The following is a 25854-nucleotide window of genomic DNA, read 5'->3' as shown; positions in this document are numbered from 1 at the left end:
GGTGGAGTCTATTCTCACTGGAAAGTTGGAAGCTCACACCTAGAGGTGCCATTGCTCATGTGCTGATCTCTGTGTTTTGTGTACAAGTGTACACAGAACAGAGAGATTGATCACACTCTCACCCCCCTGGAAATTGACGCCCACCTCCCACACCCTTGGATATTGCCCTCCCCGATTGTTGGCCTCCCTGGCTAATTGGTGGTCTGATACCCCCCCCCCCCCCCCAGCTGATCACTGCCCCAATACCCCATGCTGATCACCACCCCGATACCTCCCTCTGCCCACTGCCGCCCCAGCCGATCCCCTATTGTGGAGTGCATAGCTACCCACTGCCCACCTCCCCTTAGGTCTTTCCCCTTTCAGGGCTCACCACCTCCCTTAGGCTCCACCCCTTGGCTCTACCTGGTGCCCAGTGGACAATGCCAGGGTGCCCAGTGGGCAGTGGCAGGCTGGCAGTGCCAGGATCTCATGCTAAATCTTTAATGCTGTTCTAACATTTTTGCTGCTATAGCATTGACATTATAAGCATTCTCACCATCTCATCTTCCCACTTAAATTCTTGAACTTAGAGGTTCAGGTGGTCTAGAGGCCTTAAAACCTTCCAAATCTTGCTTACCCTTCTGTTGGGAGAGTGGTAGGCTCTGGTGGTTCTTGTTCTTGCTGTTGGCTTGGAGGTTTGTGGTGTTTGGTATGGTTTCATAGGTTTCTTCCATTGTTTGAGGTTAAACCATGCCTGGTTGACCTGGATGAGTTTGGTGGCGTATGGTTGTTGGTTGTCTTGACTGCTGCCCGCAGGGTGGATGAAAATGGTATTTGTCAACTTGGATGCAATGAAGTCCTCTGCTCAAGTACAACTTCTATCTTTCCTTGTTTGCTTCCAGGCACTTTTGTCTCTGGAGGTTTTTCTTTATCTTTTTCTCACTGGTGAGTTTTCTCAGCGCCTGTAGCTTCAGTTTGGAGTTAGGTTCAGTGCAGAATCTGTTGAAGGTGCTCTTTTTCTTAATTTCTCTGCATTCTTGTGAGGATGAGTGTTTTTCATCCGGATGCTGCCACCATGTAGATTCCTGCTTTGGACAACATGAAGTAGGCTTCATAGTCTTGAGTACATTTACAGCACGTCTTTATTAACAACTCTTGGTAATGTACATTTACAGTAAAAAAAAGTCCAAGGGAAGCATAGACTGCTTTCCCCTTTGAAGGGGGAGAGCTGACTGGTGGTGATTTAACCTGAGGGTCACACATCTCATGCAAGGGACAAGGTTGAGAAGGCGTGAATAACCTCGGCAAATACGAGAATTGAACCTGCGCTTTTGGAGTCACCCTGCATCACGAGCCACCTATCCAGTCAGCTGAGCTAACTGACATTTACAGTAGAGGATGCAGGTACGAGCTGACTCCAGTCTCAAACTTTACCCAACTCTGTCCATCTTCGGACTGACCCTGGTTCCGGGTCATGTGTCTTCTTACATCACCATGTGGGCAGTACTGTACTCAGTCCCACCTTAGCACTTTATGTTCCAGACCCTACTACTTGTTCAGAATTTGCTAAGGTTTGCAGAGCAAATGAATCCTTAACTGGAAATCCATATCAGTTTTCACCCAATGTAAAATAAATGGGTTTCTTTGTCAGAGAAGAGTTGAAACCAGGAATGACTGTCACACAGCACAAAACAGGAGGAACGCAATTACCAAAATAAATGTCTGCCACATCGCCTAAGGCTTTGAAAAAGCAGCTGGCAAATTTCCAGAAAGGCTGGGGGAACATGTCCTTTTTTTTTAAAGCTGCAGCAATCTGAGGCAGAAAAATGAAAGGTTTGTCGTTGGACACCCACTGCCTTGAAAAGTTTTTTAAAGCTTATTTATTAGTCACAAGTAGGCTTACATTAACGCTGCAATGAAGTTATTATGAAAATCCCCTAGTCGCCACACTCCAACGCCTGTTCGGGTACACTGAGGGAGAATTTAGCATGGCCAATCCACCGAACCAGTACATTTTTTGGAATGTGGGAGGAAACCGGAGCACCCGGAGGAAACTCACACAGACACGGGAAGAATGCGCCAACTCCACACAGACAGTGACCCAAGCCGGGAATCGAACTCAGGTCCCTGGCGCTGTGAGGCAGCAGTGCTAACCACTGTGCCACCGTGCCTTGGGAAGATAGGCAAAGTCAAAAATGCCAATGGCAAAGAAAATAGTCTCAGAATAGAAAGGGAACCTTGTGGATGATTCCTGGAAGATTTGTAACATGAAGGCAGTTCCTGGAAAATAACAATAAGACATGGAACCATTTTACAAAATCCCAAAGATGATTCATCTGAGGAAGGAGCAGCGCTCCGAAAGCTCGTGATTCCAGATAAACCTTTAACCTGGTGTTGTGAGACTTCTTATTGTGCCCTGTGATGAGTGCCTCACTTGCATCTGTGGAGCTTAAGTCAGGAGTTGATTGAAGGGGTTAAAAACAACCCTAACATTGATGATACATTCACTTGGATGGGTGAAACTGCGACAACATTGAGGAGTTCAACAGTATCCGCTTGACGAGCACTACTGCCACTGAGCTCAGTATCCACACACTTCATGTGGGTGGTCTGAACTTGTGAACTTAGCACTCAGCCAGTCCATAGCTGCCTGGGGGGCAGTGTATAAATTCAACATTGTTTGTTATGCTACTTCCTAAGCACTGTCCAGACCAGTAGTGCAGAGTTATTAAATACAAGGGCCTTGTGGGACACTGTCCCATTGCTGCTGACTTTCAACTTTGTTATCTCAAGATCTTTCACATAAATGGAATAAAAACACCATTTCAGTGATCCAGGAAAATGATTAATTCTTAATTTTAAAAATACATAGATATCACGGTTGTCATGAAATGCATCAGAATTTGCTCAGTGTCATCAGTTTGCCACTGGAAAGCTATACTGCAGTGAATTTGATGCATGATTTTATCCCTGCGTGCCTGTTAGTGTTTGCAGAATGGATTATTTATTTATTTATTAGTTTCACAAGTAGGCTTACATTGTGAACCTACAATGTAAGCAATGAAGTTACTGTGAAAATCCCCTAGTTGCCACACTCCGACGCCTGTTCGGGATCACTGAGAATTTAGAGATTCTCAGAGAAAATCGGAGAATTTACTATGGTCAGTGCACCTAACCAGACTGTGGGAAGAAACCGGAGCACCCAGAGGAAACCCACGCAGACATGGGGAGAACGCGCCGACTTCGCACAGACAGTGATCCAAGCTGGGAATTGAACACGGGTCCCTGGTGCTGTGAGGCAGCAGTGCTAACCATTGTGCCGCCGTGCCGCCCTATTTGTTTGGGATTTATTCCCAGAGAAGGGACTTTGCCTCTGAATAAATGTTAAAACCATGGTCTCAATTAGCATTTGGGTTTTCTTCTGAGAGAGCAGTGCTTGGCTTAGGCCTGCTATTTTTAAACGTTGTAACATTGCAGCACAATAGCTTGCAAAGAGATTCTTCGAGCTTCTGTGGAGAATATTGCATGCTGTGTGTGAGTTGTTGTTTTTAATCTTCAATCTCACGCTTGGTGTAGCAGTCTAAAACATAAACAAAATGTTTTCCACTGTTGCTTTTGAAGTCGGCACACTGTGATCTTTACGGGTTGCTCAGTGTCATTACAATGAATGATGACAAACTCGACTTACATTTATATTAGTTTTGATTCAGCAGAATGTCCTGAGGCACCGCACAAAATGGGCAGAATATTTCCACAGTAAGAAGTCTCACAACACCAGGTTAAAGTCCAACAGGTTTATTTGGTAGCAAATACCATAAGCTTTCGGAGCGCTGCCCCTTCGTCAGATGGAGTGGAAATGTGCTCTCAAACAGTGCACAGAGACACAACACCAAGTTACAGAATACTGATTAGAATGCGAATCCCTAAAGCCAGCCAGGTCTTAAAGGTACAGACAATGTGGGTGGAGGGAGCATTAAACACAGGTTAAAGAGATGTGTATTGTCTCCAGACAGAACAGCTAGTGAGATTCTGCAAGCCCAGGAGGCAAGCTGTGGGGGTTACTGATAATGTGACATAAATCCAACATCCCGGTTTAAGCCGTCCTCATGTGTGCGGAACTTGGCTATCAGTTTCTGCTCAGCGACTCTGCGCTGTCGTGTGTCGTGAAGGCCGCCTTGGAGAACGCTTACCTGAAGATCCAAGGCTGAATGCCCGTGACTGCTGAAGTGCTCCCCCACAGGAAGAGAACAGTCTTGCCTGGTGATTGTCGAGCGGTGTTCATTTATCCGTTGTCGTAGCGTCTGCATGGTTTCCCCAATGTACCATGCCTCGGGACATCCTTTCCTGCAGCGTATCAGGTAGACAACGTTGGCCGAGTTGCAAGAGTAGGTACCGTGTACCTGGTAGATGGTGTTCTCACGTGAGATGATGGCATCCGTGTCGATGATCCAGCACGTCTTGCAGAGGTTGCTGTGGCAGGGTTGTATGGTGTCGTGGTCACTGTTCTCCTGAAGGCTGGGTAGTTTGCTGCGGACAATGGTCTGTTTGAGGTTGTGTGGTTGTTTGAAGGCAAGAAGTGGGGGTGTGGGGATGGCCTTGGCGAGATGTTCGTCTTCATCAATGACATGTTGAAGGCTCCGGAGGAGATGCGTAGCTTCTCCGCTCCGGGGAAGTACTGGACGACGAAGGGTACTCTGTCCACCGTGTCCCGTGTTTGTCATCTGAGGAGGTTGGTGCGGTTTTTCGCTGTGGCGCGTCGGAACTGTCGATCGATGAGTCGAGCGCCATATCCTGTTCTTATGAGGGCATCTTTCAGCGTCTGGAGGTGTCTGTTGCGATCCTCCTCATCTGAGCAGATCCTGTGTATTCGGAGGGCCGGCATCCAACGCCGGCATCTCCACATCAGAGTATTTCTACACAGAGCACGGGTGTCAAATGAGGATTGGAGGATGTGACCAAAGGATTGGTTGAAGAGGTAGCTCCAGCCATTCTGGGTCTAGCTGTTTTAACAAGGATCCTGATGCCAGGTTTAAATGAGGGATGTTTCACAGCACATCTGGATCATTCTTTCATAAAATTTTCCAAATCCACCCCATCACGGCATTTGAAAACCACTGCAGCCAATAGAATGTGATGCTGACACAAATCCTTATATTACTGTAAGAAAAATTAGTTGGAGGTTTACAGCATGTAAAACAGGTCCTTCGGCCCAACTTGTCCATGCCACCCAGTTTTTACCACTAAACTTTTTTAAAGTTTATTTATTAGTCACAAATAAGGCTTACATTAACACTGCAATGAAACCCACAGACATCTCGAGACTCAAGAGTTGGGGACCCAGTTTAGTAAGAAGTTTAACAACACCAGGTTAAAGTCCAGTTTATTTGGTAGCAAAAGCCACACAAGCTTTCGGAGCCTTAAGCCCCTTCTTCAGGTGAGTTCTTCAGGTTAACTCACCTGAAGAAGGGGCTTAAGGCTCCGAAAGCTTGTGTAGCTTTTGCTACCAAATAAACCTGTTGGACTTTAACCTGGTGTTGTTAAACTTCTTACTGTGTTTACCCCAGTCCAACGCCGGCATCTCCACATCACGACCCAGTTTAGTGACAGGCTGCTTTCAAACTGTGAAATTCCCCTACTCGCCACACTCCGGCGCCTGTTCGGGTCAATGCACCTAACCAGCGCAGCTTTCAGACTGTGGGAGGAAACCCATGCTGACACGGGGAGAACGTGCAAACTCCACACAGACAGTGACCCAAGCCGGGAATCAAACCTAAGTCCCTGCCGCTGTGAGGCAGCAGTGCTAACAACTGTGCCACCGTGCCACCCACAAGCTAGTACCAATTGTCCTCATTTGGCCTATATCCCTCTATCTTACCCATGTAACTGTCTAAATGCATTTTTAAAAGACAAAATTGTACCTGGCTCTACTACTACTTCTGACAGCTTGTCCCAGACACTCACCACCCTCTGAGTGAAAAAACTGCCCCTCTGGACACTTCTGTATCTCAAAGAGTCAAGAGGTTTACAGCATGGAAACAGGAAACTAGTTAGCTATCAATAATTCTTTATGATTCTCATATTAATTACTGGCTATTATGCTGATCCTCTGACAGTATTTTTGTCCATTCTTTCATGGGATTTGGCATCACAGGCAAGGCCAGCATTTGTTGCCCATCCCTAATTGCCCTTGAACTGAATGGCTTTTGTTAGACCATTTGGGAGGATAGTTAATAATGACCCACACTGCTGTGGGTCTGGGGGGGGAGTCACATGTAGGCCAGACCAATGGTAGGAACTCCAGATTTTCTTCCTTAAAGGGATGTTTGTGAACCAGATGGGTTTTTATGACAATCAATGATAGTTTAATGATCACTGTTACTGAGACTAGCTTTATATTCTAGCTTTATTTCAGCTGCTGTGGAGGGATTGAGCCCATCTCCCCAGATCATTATCTTGGCCTGGATTACCAATCTGGCGACATCACCACGAGACCACCATTTCCCTTCACTGCCTGAAATTCTGCTCCTGCCTGCCAGCAAGGCAGCAATTCCTGCTGGATTAGGGTGTGAGTAAACTATAGAAATGAAACCTGTGGGTGGCTCGGCGGCACAGTGGTTAGCACTGCAGCCTCACAGCGCCTGGGACCCAGGTTCAATTCCAGCCTCGAGTAACTGTCTGTGTGGAGTTTGCACGTTCTCCTCATGTCTCCCTCCGGGTGCTCCAGTTTCCTCCCACAGTCCAAAGCTGTGTGGGTTAGATTGATTGGCTGTACTCAATTGCCCCTTAGCATCAGGGAGATTAGCTGGGGGTAAATATGTTGGGTGATGGCGATAGGGCCTGGATGGGATTGTTGTCGATGCAAGTTCGATGGGCTGAATGGCCTCTTTCTGCACTGTGAGGATTCCATGAAAATCTTTTCCTCAATGTTTGCATCATTTTAGTGGCAATAATGTGCAAAGTGAGGCCAGGTGCAGGATGTTGGGCAGAGATTCAGAATGCTGTATTAGTGACCATGTTCTGATGGAGGTGACACCAGTCAAAAATTAAAATGACCAAATAATGATGGTTATTTTCTCAGTATTGCCTGAGCACCACTGGAGGCTGAGGGCCCTTGTACTCAACGTCACTGGGAGAGGCATGTGTCATTCAGTACTTCAATCAAATCCACACAAGATTTGACGAATAGTGGATGCCAATTTCTCATGGATGGATTTTGCAACTTCATTGCATCAGGATATTTCTTGTAATGAGTCTGCATGCCCTTTAATGCTGAAACGAACCAGAGTATTTCAAAAAAGATCCCTAGGGGCATACTATTGGTCACAGCTGAAAGAAATAGCAGAACGCCAAGAATGTATATTTTGATTTGATTTATTACTGTCACATGTATTGTGATAATCTCCAATCATAGAATCTCTATAGTACAGAAGGAGGCCATTTGGCCCATTGAGTCTGAACCAACCACAATCCCACCCAGGCCCTATTCCCATAACCCTCATTTACCCTGCTGATCTCCTGACACTAGGGTCAATTTAGCATGGCCAATCAACTTAGCCCACACATCTTTGGACTGCGGGAGGAAACCAGAGCACCCGGAGGAAACCCACGCAAACATGGGGAGAACGTGCAAACTCCACACAGACAGTGAGCCAAGGCCAGAATTGAACCTGGGACCCTGGCATTGTGAGGCAGCAGTGCTAACCACTATGCTACCGTGCCGCCCAAAGTGCAGCATGGTGGCACAGTGGCGAAAAGTATTGTTTTCTGCACGCTATATAGACCAAACATATCTTTCATAAATTACATAGGGGAGAAGGAAAGGGGAGGGTGAATAATATCTGCAGTCACAGATAGGGTGTAGAGAAAGATCACCTTAATATTTGGTAGGTCCATTCAAAGGTCTGACGGCAGCAAGGAAAAAAGCTGTTCTTGAGTCGGTTGGTACGTAGTCTCAGACTTTTGTATCTTTTTCCTGACGGAAGAAGGTGGAAAAGAGTATATCTGGGGTGTGTGGTGTCCTTGATTATGCTGGCTGCTTTTCCGAGGCAGCGGGAAGTGTAGATGGAGTCAATGGATGGGAGGCTGGTTTGCGTGATGGACTGGGCTGCATTCACAGCCCTTTACAGTTTATTGCAATCTTGGACAGAGCAGGAGCCATACCAAGCTGTGTTACATCCAGAAAGGATGTTTTCTATGGTGCACCTGTAGAAATTGCTGAGAGTCATAGCGGACATGCTGAATTTCCTTAGCCTCCTGAGAAAGTAGAGGCATTGGTGGGCTTTCTTAACTATAGCACCAGCATGGATGAACCAGGAAAAGTTGTTGCTGATCTGGACACGTAGAAACCTGAAGCTCTTGACCATTTCCACTTCATCACTGTTGATGTAGACAGGGGCATGTCCTCCATTACACTTCCTAAAGTCGATGGTTAACTCCTTCGTTTTACTGACACTGGGGGAGAGATTATTGTCATGGAACCATTTCACCAGATTCTCTATCTCGTTCCTGTGCACCATCTCGTAATTGTTTGAGATCTGACCCACTGCCGTGGTGTCATCGGCAAACTTGAAAATGGAGTTGGAGTGGAATTTGCCACAGTCATAAGTATATTTCAAGGTTAATTGAGATTAGATGTGTGTGTGTGTATGCGTGTGTGTGAGTATAAGTGTGGTGACACAGGGTTAGACTTGAGGCCCAGATGAAATGTCTCTTGGACAAGTAGTCTGGTAGTCTGTCAATTCTCTTACATGTGAAGTGAAGTACCTAGGGCAAATATAGCAGGACTGTTAGAACCTAACAAATCATTGACTGGTACGAGAGATAACTGAAAATATTAGAGGAGTCAATCTTTTTGCCTAAATCCTATCAGACCTTCTTCAGACAACTACACACCGACGCTTTCAAATGGGAGCCAGTGCAATGCAACAGGAGCAGGATCATTCTTCTCTCCTGTTGATTGTTTTTGTGCGAATCGCAAATCCTTTGTGCATTGATATTATAAATAACATTGAAATGAGACCAGTCAAGACAACAGAGCTTGCAGTTAACCTTAAAGTAATTTCAAAAGAGAAACACACCAAAGATTGCTGAGAATGAAGGTAACACTTGAATCATTAGTCCATTATTTAGCCCCTGCTGACCAACCTATTCTGCACTTTATATCCCACATTTACTGAATTTGCTAGGTTATTACCTCGACCATTAACAAAGGTCACATTGTTTCTTTGGTGTTGACCTATGTAGTAACATTCCATTTTATAACACATTGAAATTCTTCACTGTCAATTCTCCATTCTATTCCAAATTGTCACCTCACTCTCAAAACAGCATTGCATTCGATTTTAACTGAGGTATTCTACTTATTAATTATCTAAACTCTGATCAATGCGTATAAGGTTCAATTGCACCAGTATTTGCATTTAACCAATTATGATTTCATTTAATGTTTTGATACTTACATTAAAGAAATCTATCCTTCTGAAATATGGACAGGGGGCATCAACGATATGCAAATAGGATGTAAAGAGGATTCTATTGAGCTGAATGCATCTGTCCACTGATTCATTCTTAACATTAGGGAAAAAGATAATGTTGCCTCAAAGACAATGCTCAAAGCACTCAAAATATTACCATCTGAATGCTGATAATTATTTTGCTGGTCTTTTACTGACTATTCCTTTCATTGATTACGATACCGCACTGCATAAAAGCATTAGATGAAACATCTCAGCATATTCATATTGGCTGCAGGGCGAAGAACGAGAACTCCTCCATTAAAAGGAGTCATTGTTCTGTTCTTCTCCGGAATTGGGTAAAGCTCATCTCAAATCATTGAGTTGGCAGGGATGGTATCGATGAATAATGCGCATAAGAAAAAGAATTTGATCAGAGCAGGAAAATGAATGGCGTGAAAATGCTGATCAGGTGGTGGAAATCTGGGACGCCAAACATTCAGTTATACTCGGGTATCTGAGAAAGAAGAATACAGGCTGCAGCTGTCCACACAATATGCCAGGGCGGTTTTTGTTCCTGATTATGCCAAACAAAAGGAAGTCAAATTATTCTCTACACTATAAGCAGAGTAAACACATGCAGAGGGTGGGGAAGGAGAGGCCAACGTTCCTCCTGGTGGATGCAAGGGGAGAAAAATACAAGTTAGGCAGTGAGGCAGTGCCAGGCCACCTGTCTATGCTTCCCTTCACCAGGTCTCCCCAGCAACCAGACTTGGCAAATCTCTTAAATTTGCTTTGATGTTTCCATGGGTTGCGTAAGGTCTTCAAAGAGCCCATTTATAAGCAAGCTACATCCAATTCTTCTGCCGAATGAGCAATGTTAAAGAGAAGATGGGAATAAAGTAACAGTCCAACCTCCTGGAACAGGCATAGCCACCTATTGGAAGCATAAAAGAAAACAAACCCCAGATGCTGATAACTTTGCCTGAATCACTGGACTGTGCATCATCAGGGTTTTACTAGATACTTCCCAAGCTTCCAATCTACTGTCACTCATAACAGCATTCTGGGCATCTAATGAGATGGGTATAACTGAAGTTCCTTTACTAGTACAATGTGCCCAACCTGAACAAGCATAAAATCCTGTCCCCATGATCTGAGATTAGGTTTGAGTTTCTGTACTCGGGCACATTTACAGCCCATGCTATTCTATTTCCACTGGTATACTAGGCTGATTGAAATTTGACCTTTTAACCTAGACTGGCAGCTTTGCGCAGTACAGAGGTAATGCTACATTTTTCTTGTCATCTCTTGGATGAGATTGATATAGAGGCCCTGTCTGCCAATTCAGATGGTTGTAAAAGTTTCAACAAAAGCAGGGAATTAACCTGGTGCCCTGGAGAATATTCCTCCCTTAACCATGTAAGATATGATCTGAAAATCACATTACCCAAAATGGGGGATTGATGTCATAGGTGATTTTATAGTAGTTTATTAAGGAGCAGAAGTTTAGATATGATACAGAAAATATGTACAGAATCATAGAATATTTACAGTGCAGAGTGAGGCCATTCATCCCATTGTGCCTAGACCGGCTCTCTGAATGAGCAGGTATTTCCGTGGTGGTTGTGAATGGTTGTTAAAGATCAGAATTATAGTTTTCATTGCAGAGTTTTCTCCGATAATCTGGAAATGTTGAGTCTGTCCAGGAAATCATGCGGGTGGTGTCCATCCAGAATGATGTGAGAATATACATACTATGGGCAGCAATCAGTCATTCGGCCCCTCGAGATTACTCTGTCATTTGGTAACATTGCCTACATTATGCCAGTGACTACAACTTAAAAGTGCTTAATTGACTGTGAAGCAAATTGGAACATCATGAAAGGCATTTTATAAATGTAGGTTTTCTCTTACTTTCATTACACCCGCATGCAGTAGGCAGAGTGACTGTAACAATTGGAGGCCCAATGCTGATTCCCTAAGGATAATTAACCACAGAGCATTCAACTAATGTTAGGAAAGTGGCTACAAAGACTATGACAGGGTGATTCTCCAGCATTGCAAGCCCTGACAAATCGCCTTATGGCTGGAGAATATCACGGGAGGGGCCAAACACGATTTATGCAGGGGAGATCCCATTGCCCCCCCACCCCGTGTCGATGTAATCTGGTTCATGGCCAGTGAGGGCGTTAACCAGATTGGCACATTTAAATACTGATTTAAATACGCAGGCTCAGATTAAAGCTGGATTCACCTGACTCCCAGGATTCACCGACCCTCCGGTGCAATGGGAACCCGGTGCGAATCACGGCTGGTTGCTGGCACCCAGCGCTGGAGGTGAACAGTTTCATCTGTTCTCAGTCTTTTTCTGTTAGCTGAAGTATTAATGTTAGGCTGAAGCTAGCACCGATCACTTCAAAAAGCTCCTTCCTGTCCAAAGTGATTTTTCCTCTTGAGTGCCTGGTTAACTTTTACTCAGATTGTTAGTTTACGTATTGGTCACGAAATTCAATCTTCAGTTTTAGGAACGTCTTGTTTCAGAGCCTGAGCTAGGCACAGGTCCTTGGCAGAGATAACAGGTCCACACAATGTTCTGTGCTTGTTGGCTAGTTTCTTTCCAAGAGGGCGAGAGAGAGAGAGAGAGCTGTTTCTATATTAAATACATTTCTTAAGATTTTATCAGGTCATCATGCAGCAATTATAACCAACACCATCAAAAATAGACAATGTGATCATTTGAGATTCCACCATTTGTCGTTTGTAGAATCTTGCTGTGAAAAAAATAGCTGTTACCTCATAGTGACTACACTTCAGAAAATAATTCATTGTGTATAAAGCAGTTTAGGACATCCTGACTCAATACTAAAGTAGAAAATAACCAAAGGTTTATCTTTTACTACATTATACATGAAGAAAAAGAAATGCTAATAATTGTGCAATAATTCTATTTGCTCATAAACTAATATTACATAGAGTTAATGAGAATCAGCAATTCATTGTAAGAAGGAAACTTCATACTTTTATTCACAGAGTGGTGTGTGTGTGTATGGGTGTTCATGTGTGTGTGTCTGTCCATGTGTGCTTGTGTGTGTGTATCTGTTCATGTGTGTGGCCGTTTGTGTGTGTCTGTCCATGTGTGTATGTATGTGTCATGTGTGTGTCTGTGTGCCTATCCATGTATGTATGTGTCTGCATGCATGTCCATGTATGTGCCTGTGTGTGTCTGTCCATGTTCTATGTGTGTCCATGTGTCTGTGTATGTCCATGTGTTGTCTGCGTGCGTGTGTGTGTGTGTGTGCGTGTATACGTGGGAAGGGAGGGGTTAATAATCGATTGCAAATCCTATTTTAAAAAGATAGAATAAATTTCAGGATTGCCTATTTTGCTACAGAAAAGGCCTGTAGCTGAGATCTGTAGCTGTTAGAGGTGCTGTTCGAGGAAAAGTTAAGCAATAAATGAAGCGATAAGATTTTCTGCTGCTTAACAACAGCTGCGTTTCATCTGCAAGCTTTCCTTCTAAATAATCAAATGACATCTAAATAAATCAAGTAGCTGTCAGAAGTTAACAAATCAATGTCTGCATAAGTTTTCCAGCATGCTTCCAGTACCAACACAAAGACTGAGGGAATATCTGTGGTATTTTCTAAAATATCATAGAAAGTTTACTTTGCAGAATGTAAACTCTGAGATGAGATTTTGAATTTATTTGTGCTATAACATTCAGATGATTTATCATGAGAATTTAGTTGATTCAGGGGTCAACCAGTGTTATTTCAGTTTACTGTATCAGGATGTGAAAAATAAATAAAAGCATCTACAAATATATTTTTTGTTCATTAACAGGATGTGGGCTTTGCTGGCCAAGCCAGCTTTAATTGCCCATCCATCCAGAAGGTGGTGGGCGATACAGCTTGAACCACTGCAGTCCCTGAGATGTAGGTACACCCAAAGCGCTGTTAGGGAGGAAGTTCCAGGATTTTGACCCAGCGACAGTGAAGGAACAGTGATTTATTTCCAAATCAGGATGGGAGTGACTTGCAGGGAAACCTCCAGGTGGTGGTGTTCCCAGATATCTGCTCTTCTTGTCCTTCTAGATGATAGTGGTTGTGGGTTGGGAGATGTTGCCTAAGGTACCTTGGTGAGTTCCTGCAGTGAATCTTGTAGATGGTACACACAGCTGCCACTGTTCATTGGTGGTAGAGGGATTGAATATTTGTGGAAAGGATAGCAATCAAGCAGGCTGCTTTGTCCTGGATGGTGTCAAGCTTCTCGAGTGTCGTTGGAGCCCCACTCATCCAGTCAAGTGAAGAGCATTCCATTTCACTCCTGTCTTGTGCCTTGTAGATGGTGGACAAGCTTTGGGGAGTCAAAAGGTGAATTACTTGCCGCATGATTCCTAGCCTTTGATCTGTTCTGGTAGCCACAACATTTATATATTGGTCCTGTTCAGTTTCTGGTCAATAGCAACCCCCAGGATGTTGATAGTGGGGGAGTCAGTGATGATAATGCGATTGAATGTCAAGGAGCAATGGTTAGATCCTCTCTTGTTGGAGATAATAATTGCCTGGCACTTGTGCAGTGTGAATGTTACTTGTTGCTTGTCAGCCCAAGCCTGGATATTGTCCAGGCCTTGCTGCATTCAGACATGGACTACGGCCCTACACCTGAAAAGTAGAGACAGTGATGAGTGATCCCACAATCAACAGATCAAATCAAAGCTCTGCAGTCACGCGACATCAAGTCATGAATGGTGTTGGACAATTAAACAACTAACCAGAGAAGGACACTTCAGAAAGTTTCCATCCTCAATGATGGCAGAATCCAGCATGTCAATGCAAAAGGCAAGGCTGAAGCATTTGCTATTATCCTCTTAAGGACCTCTGTATTGGAGGTGCCAGTCTTCAGCCAATTCAACTCAGCCCACGTGATATCAAGGAATGACTGAAGGCATAAACAGCAGGACAAATCATATCTGAATGATTACCGCCCTATCAGTCTACTCTCAACCATCAGCAAAGATGGAAGGTGTTGACATCAGTGCAATCAAGTGACATTTACACAACAACCTCTTGCTCGTCAATGCTCATTTCGGGTTCCCCAAGAACTACTTGACTCCAGACTGCATTATGAACTTGGTGAACCTGGTCCAAACATTGACATTCCTCACGCGAGGTGACAGTGATTGCCCTTGACATCAAGATATATTTCCAAGTCAGGATGGTGAGTAACTTGCAGGGGAAGCACCAGATGAGGATGTTCTCAAGTATCTGCGGCTCTTGTCATTCTAGATGGTAATGGTCTTGGGTTTCGAAGATGCTGCTTAAGGAACCTAGGTGAGTTCCTGCAGTACATCTTGTAGATGGTATATTCGGCTGCCACTGTTCGTTGGTGGTGGAGGGATTGAATGTTTGTAGGAGGGGTAGAAATCAAGCGGGCTGCTTTGTCCTGGATGGTCTCAAGCTTCTTGAGTGTTGCTGGAGCTGCACCCGTCCAGGCAAATGGGGAAGATGGCGAATTGCTTCCTTGAACTGCTTCAGTCCATGTAGTGTAGGTACATCCTCAATGCTGTCAGAAAGGGAGTTGCATGATTTTCACCTATCAACAATGAAGGACTGGGGATATAGTTCCAAGTCAGGATGTTGTAAGACTTGAGGAATTTACAGGTCATGGTGTTCCCATGTGTCTTCTACCTTTGAGCTCCGAGATGGGAAATATCAAAATCACTTGAGCGAGTGTGATTTTAGGGCATTTTAATAAAACTGAAGTCCATGTGAGTCAGGGGGAAACCTCTCCACTAGTTGGAGTCATACCCAGCATAAAGGAAGATGGTTGCAATTGTTGGAGGCCAATAATCTCAGCCGCAGGACATCACTGTAGGAGTTTCTCAGGGTAGTGTCTTTGACCCAAACATCTTCAACTGATTCATCAATGACTTTTCATCCAAGATAGGACAGAAGTAGGGATTTTCTCTGATGATTTCACATTCACAACTCCTCAGGTATTGAAACAGTCCATATCCGAAAAAAAAACCTGGACAAAATTCACTCTTGTGCTGGTAAGTAGAAAATAACTTTCACGCCACACATGACAGGCAATGACCATCTCCAAAAAGAGAGATTCTATAATCTCTTGATGTTCGACAACATTAACATAGCTGAATCGCTGCCATTAACATCCAAGAGGTCACCGTTGAAACTTATCTGGACTGCCCATATAAATATAGTGACCACAAGAGCAGATTGGAGGCTGGGAATTCTGCAGTGAGTAATTCACTTCCTGACTCCCTACAACCTGTCCACCATTCACAAAGCACAAGTCAGGATTGTGATGGAATACTCTCCAATTGTTTGAATGGGTGCAGCTTCAATAACACCCAAGAAGCTTAACACCATCCCGAACAAAGCAGCCCACTTGATTGGCACTACATCCGCAAACAGTCACACCCATCAACCACCAAGCACAGTGGCAGCAGTGTGTGCGCCATTTACAAGCTGTACTGGAGCAACTCATTAAGGCTCCCTTGACAGCACCTACCAAACCCATGTAATCTCCCACCTGGGTGGGCAAAGGCAGAAGACAAATGGAAATACTAACATCTGCAAATTCCTCTTCAAATCTCACAACATCCTGGCTTGGAACTACATCCCCATTCCGTCATCGTTGATGGGTGAAAATCACAGAACTCCTTTTCTAACAGCATTGTGGGTGTACCTACACTACATGGACTGCAGCAGTTCAAGAAGGTGACTCACCACCACCTTCCCAAGGGAAATTAACGATGAGCAATAAATGCTGGCTTAGCCAGTGACACTGACGTCCCACAAATGGAAAAAATAACTTCTAGGACTTTCATAGCTTCAAAATCACTCGGCAGGATTTTATGGCCTTACTCGTCCCGAAACTGTAAAATCCCGCCCGAGGTCAACGGACCTTTCCATGGTCAGCCCCTCGCCCGCTCCGATTCCCGTGGCGGGCGGGACGGTAAAATTCCGGCCATTATCTCACAGACTGGTTTATCATATTGGTGTTTATATGTTGCAATAAATATTGTATTTAATTTCCTGACACTACTTTGCATTAATTCATGTTATTTTCTCCTAGTTACTGTGATATTCTAATTGAGCGGGAGGTACTCATGCAGAAATATATTCATCTGGTTCAGATTGTGGAAACGGAGAAAATTGCAGCACATCAGCTCCGGCAACAACTTGAGGATCAAGACACAGAAATCGAGAGATTGAAAGCTGAGGTATGTCATCCGAATAATCCGGGAATAAACACTTCTTTCCCTTTCACATGTGCTTGTGCTTTTTACCAGTGAATGGCTATCACTTACTTTGAGCCCTGTTAACAACATGCACATACATTGCCCCTGTTTCAGATAAATAAAATGTGCTATTTCATTCCTCAGGGCCTCGGAAAATCAGAGTAAAGTCACCTGGTTTATATTATCAAACAATGCTTGACAGTTAACTGTCAGTCACCATCATCTGGTGCATTCTCCATGTCAATGCCTCTACCAATCAGAGTCTAGTTGCCAACAAATCAGCACTCACAGTATAAAGTTGTTGTTTCCCCTGACATCGGTGTTCTTGTGATTGTCCTGATGAGTGCAAGACAAAAAGCTTCAATAAAATGTTCTATTTTCAGCAATACAAACATATTACCAAGATGGGGGCAGTCGGGAGGCTCACCCACCCTTGGGCCAATTGAGGTCCTTAACTGGCAAACTAATGGCCACTTAAGGGCCTCATCCCACCACTGCTGGGATGTAACTATGTCAAGCGTCGATGTCATGGCTGCTTTCACTGTGTGGGCTGGTGGTGGGCAAGGGTGCCTCCTGGGCCTCCGGAACTCAAAGGAGGCCCTTTTTTAAAGTCTTCTACCCCGTGCATTTCTCCTCCCCCTTCCATATCCCACCTAAGTGGGGTTACAGGGTTAGGGTGGGGGGATGGGTCTGGGTAAAATGCACTTTTGGAGCGTTAGCTCAGCCCCAGTGGCCCGAATTGAGGGACTGGACTGTCGGGATTCTATGGTTGTATGGGCCCCATCCACTTGCAGTGGCCTGCCAACCCGGTCCCAGCAAGGCCTCCTCCCTACTTACCTTTACCTCGGATTCCATGGCTCCCCTTGCTTCGGGACTGGATGCAGTTCCAGCAGTGGTCACCACACCTGGTGGCGCTGCTGGGACCAGAGAGCTTATTAACATTTGATTAGCAGGCAGCTCTTGGAGGCGGGACATCCTTGCCTTATGGGGGTGGAAGTCCCACCTTCAACTAATAAACAGTCCAGTGGCCATTGGATCCCTGCAGAGCAACCTGCCAGAGTGGGGTGAACTTTATCGCTGGGGATCAGGGATTCGGCACTGCGAAAAGCCCAACTCCACCTGCATGTCTTACACTGTAATAGGAACAAGTGAATTATAGTGAGCAAGTTAGGCCCTCAAGCCAGTTCCACTATTTAACAAGAACATATCTGATCTGCAACCTAACTCCACATTTGCCATATTACCTTTGGTGAACAAAGTGAAGAAGTGTAAAGAAATGTAAGAGTGATTTGATGATATGCAGAAGAACATTTTATAGCTTTGCACATAAGTTCTGATATATTTTGTCATATTTTTGTTCTGATGTAATTTGAAGGGAGAATCACCCCAAAACAAAAATAAGTAATGAGAAATCAATAAAGGGCTAGATTTTACAGCCCCCCTCCCCCCCCACCCCACAACGTGCCTGTTTTTGGTGGGGGGGTGGGGGGTCTGCCATTATACATATTGGGTGACTAGCCAGCACCTTCTCCTCCATCCCTGACCTGGTCCCCATGATATGGTAGGTAAGCAGGCACTGGAATCGGCAGCCATTTTAAAAAAAGATTGATGGGGCAATTGAGCTTTTAAAAAGCCAATTGATAAAAATATTTTGGTGCCCACACCATAATAACGTAACGTGGGCAGGTGGATGAGAGTCAGAACTCTATTTTTTAAAGATAACTAGTTAAAAGTTGAACAGGAAGGAAGTGGGGGTGAGTGGGGGGGGGGGGGGGGAGGGGGGTGCACCCTGTGCACATTGGGGGTATCCCGCCAAGGCGATACCACCAGCCCCCCCCCCCCCCCCCCCCCCACTTTGTGCCTCCCTACTTGATGTCCAAAATCCCCCTCCTCTGTAGCGAGCCCAATCCCTTCCCTCCCTAAAAGCCTGGGACTTAGCTTGGTCAGGGATCCATTGCTCTACTTCCCGGGGCCTTCTTGCAGTCCCAGCAGTGCCCAGTATCGAGTCCTGGAGCTGCTGGGACTGCTCGAGCTGCTGGCCAATCAGATTGACTGGCAGCCTTCAATGGTGGGGTTTCCTCCCAGTGAGGGATGAAGTCCACTCTCTGCCTATTTATGCAGGCCCCTGGACTTTCATTGCTGTGGGGCAACCATTTTTCAAGTCGGTTGGTTTGAAGCCACATTTTATAATGGGTTGTTCAGTGGAACAATATGCCCCCCTATCCCAAGCCCTGTTAAATTCATATTGGACGTGCGCAGCACATCAGGCAGCATCTGAAAAAGAGATAAAGGAAAAAAATGTGAAAATGCTCCTGTAAAAAAGGTCGGACACAAAATGTTAATTTTGTGGTGACAGTTTACAGATACTGACTGACCTGCTGTTTTTTCCCCCTGAGTGACTTAGTCCTTAAGTGGGACAGAACCCCTCATCAGTAGATCATGTGAATTGAAATTTTCTGCTATTCGGTGATGAACATGACTGGGTCGATTTTACTAAGGTGAACAAAAAAGAATCGTGCTTGTCAAAAATGGAGAAAATAATTTTAGATGCACACTCACGTTTCCAACATTTAATATTTCCCAATATTAATGTTAATAGTTTCGCAAAAACTTTTCAAATTAATGTGAAACAATATTTCCTTTATTAAATATTTCAACATTATGCATCTACCCTAAACGTTGCTGCATTTCTTGTGTTGAGCTGCTCAATTGACTTGAGGGACAAACATGAGAAGCACAATATTGGATAAGGACTGGGTCACCGTGGGATAGTCCTAATGAAGTGACTTCCGATTAAAAAATGGCAGCTGCTCTGGTAGAAGATCGATTCCGAGTCAACTCTTGTGCGAATGAAAAGAGTGAATCATCAGAACTATACGTTTGTTTAGTCTCCTGATAGCAATCTGGATATGACATTGCAGACCAACAATCCAGTGCAAAGATCAATTCGAAGAAAAACTCAATATATATTTTGCAATTCAAGTTAAGTTTTATGTTTAGGATTTAAAACTTGAAATTGTTCTACTCTATTCTGAGAGGCCAAGGGAAATGGAATTGATTCGATGCAAGTGTTGTTTTGAGAAGGCACTCTATGCACACTACGGCCGCGATTCTCCCATGGCGACCCGCAACGTTTCTGGCGGGTCGCTGTGGGAGATGCGCGTTGCTGGCCTTGTACTGGGATTTGTGCATGCGCCGGGAACACATGTGCATCTCCCAGAGCCGGCGAACAGTCGCCGGTCAGATCACGCTGGAAACTGGCGGGAAGGCAAGTAAGTAATTTGAATATTTTTAAAATGTGTTTTAAATATGTTTTAAATCTAATTATCGGGAACTTTCGGGTACCGATTGAATCTCCCACCCCGCCAGGAGTACTTCATTCTGGCGGGGTTTACACTAGCTCTCCACATTCGGGGAACTAGTGGGAGACCCCGCCGGAATGAAGGGGGATCAATTCAGGCCTCCCAGAGGGTTGGGCAATGGGGGGTGCCCCCTGGGCATGGGCACTCTGACATGCCAGCCTGTGCCCCTGGCAATGCCCAAGGGGCAAAGTGTCTATGCTCAGGGACACCTTGGCACTGCCCATCGGGCATCAGGCAGTGCCAAGGGGGCAGGGCCTATTGTTGGCGGGGCCTGGGGCAATCGGTGGGCTTGGGGGGTCCTGCTGCCACTGTACATGGCTATCGGTCTGGGATGGAGGGAGGGCAGCGATTGGGGTGGGCTGGGGGGGGGGGGGGGTGGTCTGCCAGAGGGGGACTGCCTCTGGGTGGGGGAGGGGGGTGGTCTGACCCCGGGGGGTGGGGTCAGTGGGGGGGGGGTCTGCCGGGGTGAGGGGGGGGTGGTGGATTGCCACTGATGGGAATGGGGTGGGCTGGACATTGGGGCGCTCTGGGGTGGGGGGGGGGGGGCGGTCGGCGGTGGGGGGGGGGGTCAGGGCTGGCCCACGAATTGCTTTTTGGTGCCACGATTGGGCTGTGGGGGGGGCTGGAGGGGCAGCACTGTGGGGGTCCCGGGCTGGCCAGTGATCGAGTTGGCCAGCAAATTGGGAGACTGACAGATCAGGACCACTGCACATGCGCAGAGTTCTGGAACTGCCAGACACTGGTGTGAATAGAACCCCCCGCCCCGGGATTTTAATGCTATTCACGATTGGGACCTCTGCAGTGCACAGAGTGAGGAGATTCGAGTGTGAAGTTGAACTGACAGAACAGTCGTGATCTAGAACAGTTTTCCCACCAATTCAGCGCTTTTGGGAGAATCGCGGCCCATTGGTGGTAAAAGAGCACTGGCAGCATCTGTATTAGTTATGGGTGGCAATTTTCTGGCCGTTCAGGCCAGCGGGATTCTCTGGTCCTGCTGCAGTGAATGGAGATTTAGCTGAGTGCCAAATTCTCCATCCTTGCTTGCAGCGGCTGGGCGTGAGTGACCGGAAAATTCCAGAGTTTTATATCATAATTTGCCATTTTCAGAAATAGTCAGCAATTCTGCAGAAATGGCAAGTTTATGAAGGTGTAAAATGCACCTTTCAATCAAATACAGGGTAAATTGCACAAATTCCTAGAGCTTATAATTAAGGATGGAATGATGAACTCTGATCGCCAGCTTGGATTTGTAAACTTGCTCATGCCTGATAAACCTGACTGAATGTTTTGAAAGGATGACTGAATCAGTGGACAGAGGAATGTCAATGGATGTTAGTTATACTGACTTCCAGAAAGATTTTGCTCAAGTCCTCATAAATTCTGTTAGCTAAACATGAAATTCCTAAAATAGAAAGCAAGTGATTGATTTGATAAGGAAACTTGCTGAGAGGCAGGAGTTAAGGAGTAGAGCTAATCATTAGTTATTCTAATCGGGAGGATGTGTCCAGTAGTGTCCAACAAAGATCTGTGATGGGGCCTCAACTATTAATTATATTTATTAACTACTTAGGTGGTTGAATAGAAGGCCACATATCCAAATTAGCTGATAGGTCAAAGATAGGAAACAGTGTAGATGGAAGCATAAGATTGCAAAGAGCTGCAGAAAGACTAAGGGCAGGGTTTTCCAGCTCTTGCTGCTGGTGAGATCTTCCAGGTCTGCCAAAGGCTTCCTGGAAGGTCCCAGCAGATTCCCTGAAAATGATGCAGACATTGGCCGGACTGGAAGATCTCTCTGGCAGCCAATGGCGAGCTGCATCCACAATACACGCCAAGGGGAGTGGGGGTGGTGGGAGGGGAGTGTGGGAAATCCCAGTCTAAGAGAATGGGAAAAACTGTGAATTTCAATATAGGCAAATGTGAGATCATCCATTTTGGATCTAAAAAGGATTGATCAGGATATTTCCTAAATGGTGAAAAGCCAGAAACAGTGGAGATCCAGAGAGACTTGGGAGTTCAGGTACAGAGAAACATAGAAGATAAGAGCAGGAGGATGTCATTTGGTCCTTTGAGCCTGCTCCGCCATTCATTACGATCATGGCTGATTGTCCAACTCAATAGTCTAATCCTGTTTTTTCCCCATAATCTTTGATCCCATTCGCCCCAAAGACAGATCATTAAAAAGTCATCTGCAGGTACAGAAAATATTCACAAAGGAGAAGGGAATGCTGGCTTTCACATCCAGAGGAATAGAATAGTAAGGAATAAAAGTCATCCTTCAGCCAAACAGAACCCAGGATTGACCAACCTGGAATACTGTGAACAGATCTGGGCACCACACCTTGAGTAGAGTATAGTGGCCTTGATGTGAGTGCAATGTAAACTTACCAGGATGATACCTGGACTCCAAAGGCCAAGTTATGAGAAGAGCTTAAAAAAATAATATTTTGTTCCCTAGAATTCAGAAGATTAAGGGGTGATTTGATCAAAGTTTTTAAGATATTAGGGGGAACAAATAAGGTAGACAGAAACTGGACGGGATTTTCCAGACGCGCTCACCCCAAAAGTGGAAAATCCCAACTGAGGTCAACATAGTTTTCCATGGTCCGCCCCTTGCCCGCTCTGATTCCCGTGGCGGGCAGAATGGGAAAAATTACCCACTATTTCCAACTGGTTGATGTGGGGAGGGGGTGGGGGGAGGGGAGGGGAGAGGCGGGGCTGGAGCAATGTCAAAGACTAGGGGTAAAGTCTAAAATTACAGCCAGATCTTCTTTCAGGAGTGAAATAGGTAACATTCTTACACACACAGGTTGGTAGGAATTTGGAACTCTCTTCCACAAATGACAATTGATGCTAGATTAAACCTGGTATTGATAGATTTTTGTTAACTGAAGTCTGTTAACGAATATAGAACAAAGGCAGGTATGTGAAGTGAAGCCACAGATTAACCATGATCTTATTGAATGGCACAGAAGGCTTGAGGGAATAAAGGCCCTAGTCTTGGTGTTCTTATGTTCCTAATGGTAGTGGTCATTCATAAATATGTCGAAATTACAACATAGGACAAGCCTTTCAGTCCAAAGAGTCTGTGTCGCATATACCCTTTACATGAGCAAATAGATCTAATTGCATTTGCCAAAACTGTTCCAAGATCGCTCCAGTCACTTGCCTACCTGAATGGCAATCCTAAATATTGACATAGTTCCTGTTTCAGTGACTAATCCTGGATGTGAATTCCACCAGTTTACAACTCTCATGTCGCAAAGTGGCTCCTCCTCTCTATTTTAAATCTTCTATCTACAGCTCTTCAGCCGAGACCCCTCAGCTACTGAAAATATTCATTGAAATTGATAAATGATAGATCAATAATTCACAACGAGCAGATTTAAATAGTTTAAGTGTATTTATTAGTGTCACAAGTAGGCTTACATTAACACTGCAATGAAGTTACTGTGAAGATCCCCTAGTCGCCACACTCCGGCGCCTGTTCGGATACACTGAGGGAGTATTTAGCAGAATTTAGAATTTAGCCAATGCACCTAACCAGCACGTCTTTCAGACTGTGGGAGGAAACCAGAGCAATAGATGACCCAGTAAGTGCCAAGGCTGATCAAATATCGCTGCCTGGGAATCTACCTAAGAGATATATCCATCCTTATTGTGATTTTTATTCTTTTGTTACTAAGATTGTTGCTGTCAACAAGACTAAAGAACGGATGCGGCCTTACCAAGGCAACCCAGAGGATGAAGACCCAGACATTAAGAAGATTAAAAAGGTAATATAATAATGAATAGAACTACGAATGTAGATAATTTTTTTAAAAACTGATGCTTCATGGCATTTTCAGGTTTTTTCAGTCACTTCAAATGATGCCGTGAATCTAGTGGCTTGAATATTTGAATGCAGAAGTTATTATTTTCTGAACAAGTCATTATTTATAGGATACGCGGTATCATCCCTATGAGGTATTCTTTGTGCTGTCACATCTAATTACTGGAAGTTTCCTTCACTTGAACCTTCATTTGTGAAGGTGAATTAAAATGTACCTGGAAGTGAAAAAATATCAAATGGTCTAGACTCCTTTCTTGGAAGTCTGAGCAACAGGTCCTCTCCTGCACAGGAAGGGACAGACTGGTGCAACTCAAGGTACACCAGCTGTACAGAATGTGTGAGCCAACTTAAATACAACCGTGCAAAAGATTCAATAGCCCTGTCTGGCAGTTGGAATGAACTGTCTGTTCACTGCTTTCACTTGTTCATGCCACCTCAGAATATCATATCCATACATTGAGACTTTTAAGTTAGCCAGTTAGCCCCAGAATAGGAAGGCAAGGAAACAGTGGACTTTCTACTATTATCTTTAGTGGAATGCTTGCTACCATCTCAAGAAAACTGATCCAATTATGTAAATTTCCATCTTTGTACATCCTCAACGTCCAAACAAGTTTAAGGTTAATAGAGAGGAATGTGTGTGCAAAACATGAGTCACAGATTCTAACAACGCCAGGTTAAAGTCCTACTCCTTCATGAAGGAGCAGTGCTCCAAAAGCTCGTGATTCCAAATAAACCTTTTAGACTTCAACCTGGTGTTGTGAGACGTCTTACTGTGACCACCCCAATCCAACACTGGCATTTCCACATGACAGATTCTAACAGCAGAATACTGTGGATGAAAGGCTTACAGACCTGAAATGTTAACTCTGTTTCTCTCTCCACAGATGCTGCCTAACCTGTTGTTTATTTTCAGCACTTTCTGTTTTATTTTATTTGTGGCTCAAGTGTTTTCTGCATGTGAAGGTGTGGCGATGTTTTGCTTAGTCATGTCCCAAACTCTGAAACATCTTTCTATGCGCGAGGGACAGTGTAGAAATGTACGGTGTGGTTATTGAGTGGAAGTTGATGGCTGGAGGATAACTTTGGAATACAACTTCAGGATATATTGCCAAGTTTTTTTACTCCCGTTAACTTTGACCGGCCTTGTTTTTTTTAAAATTCATTTGTGGGACATGGTATGGAGGGTCTTAGCTATGAGGAGAGATTGGGTAAACTGGGGTTGTTCTCCCTGGAAAGACGGAGAATGAGGGGAGATCTAATAGAGGTGTACAAGATTATGAAGGGGATGGATAGGGTGAACGGTGGGAAGCTTTTTCCCAGATCAGAAGTGATGTTCACGAGGGGTCACGGGCTCAAGGTGAGAGGGGCAAAGTATAACTCAAATATTAGAGGGATGTTTTTTACACAGAGGGTGGTGGGGGCCTGGAATGCGCTGCCAAGTAGGGTGGTGGAGGCAGGCACGCTGACATCGTTTAAGACTTACCTGGATAGTCACATGAGCAGCCTGGGAATGGAGGGATACAAACGATTGGTCTAGTTGGACCAAGGAGCGGCACAGGCTTGGAGGGCCGAAAGGCCTGTTTCCTGTGGCTGTACTGTTCTTTGTTCTTTGTTCTTTGTATGGGCATCGCTGGCTATGCAACATTTATTGCCCATCCCTAGTTGTCCGAGGGCAGTTGAGAGTCGACCACATTGCTGTGGTTCTGGAGTCACACGTAGGTCAGACCAGGTAAGGACAGCAGATTTCCTTCCTTAAAGGGCATTAGTGAACCAGATGGGTTTTTCTGACATTTAACAATGGTTTCATGGTCATCAGTAGATTCCAGATTTTTTAAATTGAATTCAAATTCCACCATCTGCCGTGGTGGGATTCAAACCCAGATCCCCACAACTTTAGCTGAGTTACTGGATTAATAGTCTAGCAATAATACCACTAGGCCATCGCCTCTATTGCATGAG

At 44.8% G+C, this 25854-nt stretch overlaps 1 protein-coding gene across 1 annotated transcript in view; it reads left to right on the top strand.

Moving 5' to 3' along the window:
• Window positions 1–25854, top strand: part of LOC144495328 (ras-specific guanine nucleotide-releasing factor 2-like) — a 206754-nt gene that overhangs the window by 53216 nt on the left and 127684 nt on the right. Inside the window, exons 3-4 of the mRNA XM_078215430.1 lie at window positions 16536–16683; window positions 23747–23836. Of these exons, the coding sequence (XP_078071556.1) occupies window positions 16536–16683; window positions 23747–23836 (238 nt within the window). The remainder of the gene's footprint in view (window positions 1–16535; window positions 16684–23746; window positions 23837–25854) is intronic.

This window comes from Mustelus asterias, chromosome 6, assembly GCF_964213995.1.
Source record: "Mustelus asterias chromosome 6, sMusAst1.hap1.1, whole genome shotgun sequence".
In the NCBI taxonomy this organism is placed as follows: domain Eukaryota; kingdom Metazoa; phylum Chordata; class Chondrichthyes; order Carcharhiniformes; family Triakidae; genus Mustelus; species Mustelus asterias.
The sequence above is the reverse complement of the archived record's forward strand: the minus strand, read 5'-3'. Positions and strand labels throughout refer to the sequence as shown.